This window comes from Triticum dicoccoides, chromosome 5B (genome assembly GCF_002162155.2).
Source record: "Triticum dicoccoides isolate Atlit2015 ecotype Zavitan chromosome 5B, WEW_v2.0, whole genome shotgun sequence".
Classification (NCBI taxonomy): domain Eukaryota; kingdom Viridiplantae; phylum Streptophyta; class Magnoliopsida; order Poales; family Poaceae; genus Triticum; species Triticum dicoccoides.
The window spans coordinates 615,699,048-615,709,531 of NC_041389.1; the positions used below are offsets into that span (position 1 = coordinate 615,699,048).

The following is a 10,484-nucleotide window of genomic DNA, read 5'->3' on the forward strand; positions in this document are numbered from 1 at the left end:
GTCTTGGTTTAGTGTTCGAGTTACTAGCCACTATCGCTTGCACAAGCTATTCAAACTCACTGTCTGAATCAGTTCGGTTTCTTGAGTCTCAACTCCAAGCTGAAAGACATCGATCAGCTGTGCTACGACAACAAGCGGAAGGACTGCGGAAGTCCCTGGAGCATTCAGATGCATACTTTCTAGTGCAACAACAAGCGTTGGAGGATTTTAGCACCAAACAGGACAAAGCTAATAAGCTTGCTATGTTTATTGCCAGCATGGTGGATAGCCAGGATAACGTTTCTTGAGCTCTTCTGAAGTTGTTTCAGTTATGCTCTTGTTTTGCTGCCACATTTATTTGCACTGGTGGCCAATTTTGACGGTCAGTGTATGTAATATGCTGCTTTGTTCCCTATATTTGCACTGGTGGTGAACTTTGATGCCCAGTGGATGTAATATGTGTAATAGCGGTAATAGGCTAGCGTTAATTGCTTGCTTATATATTTCCTTATTGTCTTGTTTAGTTGTTTGCTTGTAGTCACTCCAGTTCTTTTTCTGTGTTTTTCTAGTGGCCACAATAACCTATTTTTGGAAACTAGGCCAATATAATCATGGCAACACACAGACTGTTGTAACCATGGGCCTCCTGCGGGCCGTATGATCCATGGGCCTTCTACGGGCCGTAGGATCCATTGGCCTTCTATACAGGCCATAGGATCCATGGGCCTTCTACGGGCCGTACGATCCATGGGCCTTCTACAGGTCGTACGATCCATGGGCCTTTTACGGGCCGTAGGATCCATGGGCCTTCTACGGGGCGTATCATCATTTCGTCAATCATGGGCCGTACTATTCATGGACCATAACGGGCCGTTAATAGGCCGTATTTGATAACTCTATGAAAACAGCCCAACCGGTTTTTTTGATATGAAAACGGCCCAACGTATTAATGGGTCACAAACGGGCCGACTGTAACCATAGGCTGAATTTGGCCCACAAGCAGAAAATGACAGTAACGAGCCGTAAGTAACCGAATGCTGGAAATGAGCCCAAGAATAAATGGGCCCTGAGAAGGCCGAAAGATAGCATGGGCTGGAAACGGCCCAATGGAATAATGGGTCAATAATGGGTATAAAGTGATACACTGTTCATTACGGGCCAGTTTCACCACGGGCCGTTAATGGGCCAAGAGTTACAAAGGAACTCATATGGGCCGAAAGACGTCATGGGCCATACATGGGCTGGAAGTTAAAATGGGCAGGAATCATATTGGACGGCCCAGATGATGCTACTGGGCCTAATTCGGAGAGGTCATAACGTGCCCTGGGTTAGCGGGCTATAAATGGGCTATATGTGAACATGCCGTTAACAGGCTTTCCGTGGGCCGGCCGGCCACCTTTTGACCAAGTCAAACGGGCCGACCTTTTCACAGGAATGGGCCTATGTTGGGCCGTGCCACATGTCGACATATCATAGGCGCCTTGGGTCCAATGAGTGGATGATATCTGTCCCAACGGTGAGCCGACACATGTTTCCTCAAGCCAATGATGATTTTACACGTGGAAAATCCCCATTGGTCGGGGCTGTTAACGGGTTATCGGATCCAAAACTGGACCCGGTAGCTTAACGTCGTTCCGTTACGGTGGATGCCACGTGTCGGTCACCCATGACGAAAGCACTTCTGTGACGCGCGATTTATCGTCATCGAAGTGGACACTTTCGTGATGATAATTTTGGTAATGTCATGGAACACTTCTACGACAGCACAGGTATGCATATCTTGATTTTGTCATAAAATCGTCATGGATGTACATGCATGACAAAAACGTGGCCTACTGTGACAAACACGTATCATCACGGAAGTGTATTTTTTTGTAGTGACATAATAGTCGTAATATAATCTTTCATAATAGTGGGGCCCATGTGTTGATGGCGCATTCTTTTTCTCCAATTAATATAAAGATCCCATGTTAGGTGGGGTAGGTGAAGTTTCCTTCTCGCCACACAATTGTCATATGGAGCGCTCTCCAAAGGAATCACCAAATCACCATATATGGAGTCTGGAAGGCCATATATGGAGGGCACACCATAGAATATAGTGCTCATCTTTCATATATGGCGACTCTTTTATTGCCTTTTTGACCAAAATTGTCATAATGGTGGTTAATATGGCGATCAGGCAAATATGGTGGCTCTGGTATAGTTGCTCTAAGGCCTGGTAACATTGTGATTCATGTGTATTCCTAGACCTAAGAAATGGTTTTCCCTCATTTGTAACACTTCAAGATATGTATAGGGTAGGATCATGAAGTAAATAAGAATGTGAAATGGGCATGGAGTATAAACCCCAAGCAATTGTTAGTACTTCAGAGAAGAGTTAACTTCCCTTCAACCAACCCCTTTTTCTCCACCTCTCCCCGACTCCATCGCTACTCTCGGTTCCTCCTCCCTCAATCATCTTTCTCCTAGATCTAGCAGCTTCGCTGGTCGGGGAGGTGAGAGAGGGGTCCCCTTGTCCTTTTTCTCTAGTAGTAGTAACCTTTGTGTCCCTAGTGGTGGTTGAGTTTTTACCCATGTTCAATAGACCATACCGCTCTCCATGATGGTTCATCCTTTTCCCTCCTTGTTCTTACGATGGTGGTTGGTATGGAGGTTGTGGTAGGATCTCAAAGAAGCATATCTAGCACCCTGCGCTAGGCTTTAGTCGGTGCTGCCCAGTTTCCATGGACAGGTTCATTTCTTCTCCATGAGCACACCATCGTGGTGTTGGATGCATCTCTAGGGGAAGGTAGGATGTTGGTCAAAGGATTTGGGGTCCCTTTTTCTGCCTTCTTCTTTTTTAAGTCCCTATGCAATCCCCATATATTTGTCTCTGATATTTCCATTCCCCACTCCTTCCTCTTTCAACCTCCATCAGAGGCTCTCTCCGGGGTTATGGGAAGAGAGGATTTGTGGGTATGCTTAGTGGATGTGCTAGTCTCTCTGATTGGACATACATGTCTGAGACAACATGCTTGGTCAGTTGGCTCTCGCGCTTCATCATCATCTTCTGCGTCGGTGCCATGGCAAGTTCTTTCTCATCTAGTGGAGCATGGTGTTATCCCTCACCTTCAGCTCCAGCGGCTTCAGATTCATCCAATCTTGGAGGCAGATTGTCTCCTATTATCTTCGCCGTGTCGGTGGCAACAATGGACGATGTGTTTGGTCTTGGTCAGCAGTCCCGACCCTTGGTGGGTGCATGGTTCACAACTAGTGTTGTGGTGCCAACTCATGAAATATTCCTTTTCTTTATGTCCCAGATGTAATTGAGTTATACGCTTCATTTTATTTCCAAGGGCGCTGGTTCAAACCCTCACAAACTAGGTTGGCAAAATAGGGGAGTCGATTATGCAACCTCCCAAAGGTTGGCTGTGAGCCCTTCAGACATCCCAATGACTTTATTTCGGTAATATAGGCATTGAAGTACTATTTGACACTATACGAATCCGCTTTAAACCACTTCCAATATGTTTAGCAGTAGCATAGTTTTTCAGTCCAACCAGAAATAAAAACCTTTATATTGACTAGCATTTTTTATTTGCGGGAATGGTATTGACTAGTTCTATGGGTACCTTACATTTTTGTAACCATGCAATGCATATTATTGAAGATCAAGGACATGAGGATGAGGAGTTCGACTCAGAATCTTAGTGTTGTAAGGTTTGGGTAGGAAAGGAAATAAGAAAAAGAAAATTTCTCCCATAAGTGAAACAAAGTGCCTGGATATATGGTTCCATCAAGAAAGCAGGCGAAGACCCACCAACTTGCTCTTGCGAGCCTTCTCCCAATGGTGGAGCTACGGCTAGGCCAAACCAGGCCATGTCCCACCCATCCCTGTATGATTTCAGTCAAGATTAGTGTTGAATCTGGTCCCTAAGAGCCAAATTTCAATGGTATTTGGTAACATGCCCCGTTTCGTCCTGCCTAGAGTAATGGATGTCGCTCCGCCATTGGCTTCTCCGACGCTTGTTGTTGTTGTTCCTTGCTCCTCCGCTAGAGTCGCACGACACCAGGCGAATTGTGTGGCCCATGAAAAGACATTCAACAGCTTGTCCTGCATTCCGATGCCTTCCATTCCTATTTTTATTTTGATATTACTCACGTCAGATAATCCTTTTAACTGCCGAACGGCTTGTCTTATTACTTATTGTGTCTAGTGTAAGCTACAAAATAAAAGTGAATTGTTGTGTGCATCATGATGATGCAGAGGCCGTAGCCTTCCCCTTTTCAACAAAAAAATCAAACAAAAATGGAGTGTGTGGTTTGGACTATGGAGAGAAAAACACTTTGACACAGTTGGTTACTTTTATGGGCATGGTTGGTTACTAAAGGCAGTACTCCCGAGTTTTGCTCAGCCTTAATGACTGCATCTCCTCTCGAATTCAAGTGATAGCTAGAGTCCTTGATCGTTTTTGAGTATTAACTTCAGTGAACACCATGACGGTAGGCGCTAGCTAGTAGGTCCTTGGAGTTAAATACCAACACATCCTTTTGTGAAGCCACCAAGCGTGCATGATCGTCTATATATACAGAGTTGGTCGAGTCGAACACACATTTCCCCTTACATCTTAGCTCACATTCACCTCTTTACCTTAGTCAATTAAATTAGGTAGTAATCCACATTGATAGGATAAGAAGCAATACAAATTCAGTGATGTAGAATTTTGAGAATAGAAGGCATCGGGAAGGAAAATCCAAGTGTTGCAATGGAACATAGTCGGTTTGATTCATTATCAACACACTGTTACATAGGGTCTGGCTGCGTAGGGACATACAGTAGCAGCACGTGAGAGGGCTTCTCACCGCCGCTTCTTGTGATTAGCTAGCTAGTGTGTCAGCATGTGTGATTAGTTAGCTAGTGTGTCAGCAAGTAGATGCTATGACGCATGTGGTGTCAGCATATTCCATCGAGAAGGCGGGCCCAAGACCCCCCGACTTGTTGCTCCTGCACCGGAGTACCGCGACGCTGGAAGGATTGTGCGGCCCATGCAAGGGCACGAATGCTTTATGTTTTGTATTTAATTTCCATGGACAGAAGGACAACAGGTGCTAGTGAGTTCATTCGAGTTAAATACCAACACCTTTTTTATGAGGCCATCTTGTTGTTTCTAAACTTATGTCTTCGAGTCCATTTTAGAGCAGATAGTGTGATTCTACAATGGCACCACACAAGAAGTGTACTGAACAAATGTATCAATTGCAACAAGACTTACATTAAAACCAGCTATTTACATCGTTAACATTTCTTTGTTGATTGTTAGTGCATCTCTCTTTCGTAATTCTTGACAGATAGTAAATCTTGCACCATGTTGTGTCATCTAAGACGCATGGGTATATGATTTCTGCAAGGAAGGTTCTATATTGACTTAAACGATGGATTTATCGCAGAATTGTGTATTAATATTTTGCGGAAAGGTGTTCGTCAACATCAATATCATATTGGAAGAGATATTTGAACAAGGTAAGAAAAGGTACTCGTGACCAGACTAATGTCACTACACCACAGCACTACATCCCTGACAGCTAGGTCGGACGAGAAAACAGCTTCCATCGATAGATAGTCGGTCGGGAAAGACTATTGCCGACCGACTGTGTCTGTTGGGGAAAGTCCAGACGGAAAAGCCTTTCCCGACTGACATATCTTTCCCGACCGACTGTTTGTCACCTATGGCTTAACTTTCCCGACCGACGGTCTGTTGGGCCTACCATGGGCCTTTCCCGACCGACGGTCTGTTGGGCCTACCATGGGCCTTTCCCGACCGACTATCTGATGGGGTTGTATTCCCGACCAACAGTCTATAGGGCATGCCATGTGCTTTCCCGACCGACTATCTGATGGGGTTTGTTTTCCCGTCCAACTTTTCGTTGGCCCTGGCATTAGCTTCCCCAAACGACTTTCAGAGATGGTTTTTTTTCCAACCAACATCCTGTAGCCCTCCCATAGCTTACATTTGCACTACCAAGAAAATATCAATCAAGACATTTCATAACAATAACGTGCATGTCCTCCAGCAATAATAAACCATAACCAGACAATAGAAACACATATTAATTAATTTCACATGTAAATACTTCATCCGTTATCAACATAATGACTTTCAAAATTTCCCATAAGCTAATATAACTAATTAACTAGAGGAAACATTAAGGTTCATTGTCTCAAACACAATGTGGGTTTACAAAATGATAGATAAAATTCATCACCAATGATTCAATCACCACTACACAAAATATCCTGAACCGCCGGCTTCATGGTTCCTCCTCCGCTTGCATGTCTTTCCTGCAAAATGTAAAGAAGTTGCCATTACATTCTTACATTCATAAATACAATGTACCATAAAAACTGGGATAAAGCATAGCATTGACAACAGCTATTACTTCACAAGGCAAGCTAGTACCAAAACACCCACTCAAGAAGGCACTCCATTCAAGTATAGGTAACCACTAGAAGTAGACACAAGCCTTGCCACACCGCTTTTCATTGTGGACCCGCTTTTATCTCTCTTATTCCTCACGTTGGATTACTCAATGCACATACAAATGACTAAAAAATAAAATCATATTCCCAGATACTATGCTACTCCAGTATCCAGGTGGCATGTAAGCCACTATGTAACTGGCAAAGACAATTGAGAATTCAGACGAGAGATATTGCCACATTGGCATGAGAGGAATTAATCATTCAATGCAACTAAATTTCAGAAAAAGAAGTTATTAAGCAGAGACAACGGAGCTTGCATATTACATTATTACATAGATCAATCTTCCTTGCAACTTGATTGGATTTTCATCGACCTTGTATGCATAGGTAAGAGAGAATCTGCATAAACAAAGATTAGAGATTCGGGGGATTAGTGAAAAGAGAGTAGTAGGACAGAGAGAAAGTGGACAAATCAGTAGGAAGTAGGACTAGTAGCACACCTAGTCCTAAAAAATAGGGACCGGCCTCACTGAGGCATGGAGCTGCTCGTGGTAACAGAGCAGCGGAGTTACCTAGGTGAATAACGTACGTGGCGAAAAATATTCCACGGCTAGCACAAAACCTGTGAAGTATGAAGACAACACAATTACATCTACATGAGGAGCAGGCTGCGAGGTTGGCGGTATTTACCACGGTGACTTTCTATAGGTCAGGCCTCTAATAGTGGCCCACCGAAAAGTTACAAGCTCTGTGCACAATAAAAAAAACAGGGACAAGGAACCATTTACGAAGTGCTGCATGTATTTCCTATGTAACAAAGAAATAATAGGAAACTGGAGATGTGTTTATTGGACTAGCACATAGTTCCATATGCTAGTCCGTAGTAAGTGAGGGCATTCTACATTGTTTGCTGTATCACTGCACTAGGACATCAAAACAAACGACAAAGTTAAAGGTTATGTTTCACTTTGTCATTCAACTTGATGGCAACAACTTGTACAACTAAAAAATATCAGGTCATTAACAGCAGATGCTTTACTTAACTATAGCTTGTTAAAAATAAAGCTAAAAGTCTGCACAACCATGCATACTTTTGTATGCTAAAAACCCTTAGAAGAATAATATAGAATATTGAATCCCTGATTCTCAACTGAACATTTACTAAATGCATTGTAAGAATCTGGCAAGCCCTTGTAGTACTTCTCCGTATGCCTACATGCAAGTGTACATATGCAGCGCGTTGCATCAGATTTCAGCAAGTACTAGCATCTAATCTAAGATGTTTAACATATGGGGTGTTGTACCTAGGTGTATCCATCCAATCTTTGTCCATGCTAGTTGCACCTGCACACATGATTAATAGTGAATTTAAATGCCTCACACACTGTCCACACACAAAAAAACTAGAAAATTCAAAATGTGAATAGAACTCTGAAACTGAAACTAAAATCAAAATCAAACCCTTTCTATGCCTCGCATGTGGATCATAGGAAACAAAATAGGTGTTCCAGGAATTGAACTTCATAGGAAACAATTAAGTCTAGAAAGAATTCATTATATCATTATCAAATAGTGTCTAACAGTATAAGAAAAAACCTTTTGGAAATCCACATGTCATTCGGATCCCGCTGGTTAGTAGGTTTGGCCCCCTTCTTTTGCCAGGCACTGCTTTAAATGTTCACCAACAATGTTATACATGTGGTGTCATACATTGTCCACACACAAAATAACAGGAAAAGGCCAATTCTAAAATATACAAGTTCAAGATAAGTTGCTGCTCATCAAGGAATAGCAAGAGATTATGCAAGTCAGGTACAATATTGTTATCATGACAACTAGAAACTAAAGGTGCCATGCTAAATTGGTATCTTAATTTATGGGCGGAGGCAAGAGCTGAAACTGAACCAGAATCTCAAGTTTTGGTTTGCCTTATAATGTATTACTGCTACACAGATAATTATTGTTCTTGTGCATGATCTCAACTTGTCACAGGACATCATTAGCATTTTCATATATTCTCTCGGATCCCACTTTTCAAAGCCAGAACAACACTCAAGAGTCTAAACTATGGTGACAACCCAAGGTTCAGAGCAATAAATATATCATTAAAATCAGTCTAAATGTGCCATTTTCCACAAAGTATCATCATAGTTAAGATTTATAGCTAAGTTCTATGTTCCAAATTTAAGCAGTATGCTAGTTACTTATGATGATAATACACTAAGCAAATTTCTTTTGATAACGAAGGCCAACCAAATTGACCACTATGCAGAAGGTGTGCTCATGCATAACAACTACACTGTTTTCTTCTCAAAGCACATAGTACGTGTAAATTAGCTTTCAAAATCCACACATAACATAAGCAGGAACATGTGGAGGGGAAAAACAATTCTTCCGAAGAGAAATCGTTGTATTGCTGGGAAATAGATAACACATGAGGTGGATAAAGACCTTGCATTAGAAGGACTAAAACCAACCCACTGTCCTAGTTGGATCTGGAAGAGGCATCTTGGAGCATACCTTCTTGGCCGGCAGCACCTCCAGGAGATGGTGAGCTTGGGCGCGGACGAAAAGGGAAGCTCCCGGCAGGGTTTGGACGGCGACGGCAAGACCACCTGTGCGTGCAGGGCAGCGTAGTGAGCGACGGTGAAGGGAAGGGCGCACGGACAGGAGGAGAGAGCACCTGCAGATGGAGGGGGGGAGGAGGACGGAGAAAGCACCTACCGGTGGAGGCGGCGGCAGTATGGTGTACGGGGTACCACCGGCGGCAATGTGGAGTGGGGTTAGCGGCGGACGGGAGAGAGAGAGGATGCGACGGCCCCGCCGGCTGGAGAGCACGTGGCCGGCGTGGGGAGCAGCATGTGCGGCGGAGGGAGAGCTCGAGCGGGGGCGGCGGCGGATGCAGAAACTGTGTGCCAGATCTGAGGGATTTGGGGGGTGAAGGGGAAAAGGGGAGGTAGGGTTTTTCATGGGCTGGGCTCATTTCGGCGCCAACTGTTTCACGTTCCCGCGTGCGCGACTGATCGGCCCAATTAGCCACCAACAGTTGGTCGGGAAAAATTGCCGACCGCTAGTTTGATGGAAGTCTTTCTATTCCCGACCGACCATCAGACGTGAAATATATCAGCATTCCCGACCGACTGCTAGACGCTACAAGTGTGTATTCCCGACCTACTGACTGATACAAGTTTTTCCGACCGACTGTGTGTCAGTATAAATGAGTTTTCCCAACACACACCGGTAGGGAATTCTGGTGCGTGGTGTAGTGTGTGTTGAAGCATTTTATATAACCATAGAAAAATGGAAAGACCTTGTTAGAATTGTGATTTCATTGTGCAATTCTACGACTCTACCATTCATTTTGATTCATATGATTCTACTATTCTGGTTAGTAAAATCTATGTTTGTACAATTTGCGACCCTACCATCAGGGCTCCGATCGGACTATTGCAGAATGAAATGCAGACCCAAAAATGACACAACAACTAGATGAGGCTTCGCCAATACCTGGACTGCGGATTATTGGGGAAAAGAGCTCGTTGAGCACGTTACGTTCAAGCATGGCTGTCTCACCTAGCTCCAGGCAATATTCAACCTCTCCTGAACACATTCGAGAGATGAAAGAGAGGATTGCAACTCAGGAGTCGGACGTCATAACAACAAATGATAGGTTTCAACTAGACCTGAATGTAGTATTTGTTGCCCAGATACAAAAAAATTGAAGAGTTAAGAAGGAAGCAACAGAAAGAACTTGAAGCTGTCAAGATGGATCGATGAAAGAAAATCATTGCTTTTGAAAAAAGCAAAGAAATGGAGGTAATGCTTATTACCTAATAAGGAAATCCTCGCAATCTTTCAGAGGACAACGTCTCAGAACCACCCATGCCTTGATGGTGTATTATTGTTCGTCATGATACTTTGTCATGTGTCTTATTTGTTGTCTTTGATACTCTGTCTCATGGTTGCTCATTATTATGTGTTATACAATTGTGTGAGAATTGTCAAGTGTCACTATTTATGAAAACTCTAATGAAGATGTTTGAAA

At 43.4% G+C, this 10,484-nt stretch overlaps 1 protein-coding gene across 1 annotated transcript; it reads right to left on the reverse strand.

The window, feature by feature from the left end:
• Positions 1-6,052: 6,052 nt before the first annotated feature.
• Positions 6,053-9,422, reverse strand: LOC119310279. Its single transcript, XM_037586078.1, has 5 exons — positions 9,164-9,422; positions 8,960-9,054; positions 7,744-7,783; positions 6,764-6,838; positions 6,053-6,298 (listed from the first exon to the last, which is right to left on the reverse strand). Exons 1-4 carry the CDS (start codon positions 9,420-9,422, stop codon positions 6,777-6,779), a joined length of 456 nt encoding a protein of 151 aa, XP_037441975.1. The 3' UTR covers positions 6,053-6,298; positions 6,764-6,776.
• Between the last annotated feature and the right edge of the window lie 1,062 nt (positions 9,423-10,484).

Excerpts from the sequence above, each read along its gene's own strand:
- LOC119310279 (XM_037586078.1), bottom strand. The coding sequence starts at position 9,422 with ATGAGCCCAGCCCATGAAAAACCCTACCTCCCCTTTTCCCCTTCACCC. Across the intron at positions 9,055-9,163 it reads TACTGCCGCCGCCTCCACCG|GTGGTCTTGCCGTCGCCGTC; the intron begins GTAGGTGCTTTC and ends CTGCACGCACAG. Across the intron at positions 6,839-7,743 it reads GATTGGATGGATACACCTAG|ATTCTCTCTTACCTATGCAT; the intron begins GTACAACACCCC and ends TTGTTTATGCAG.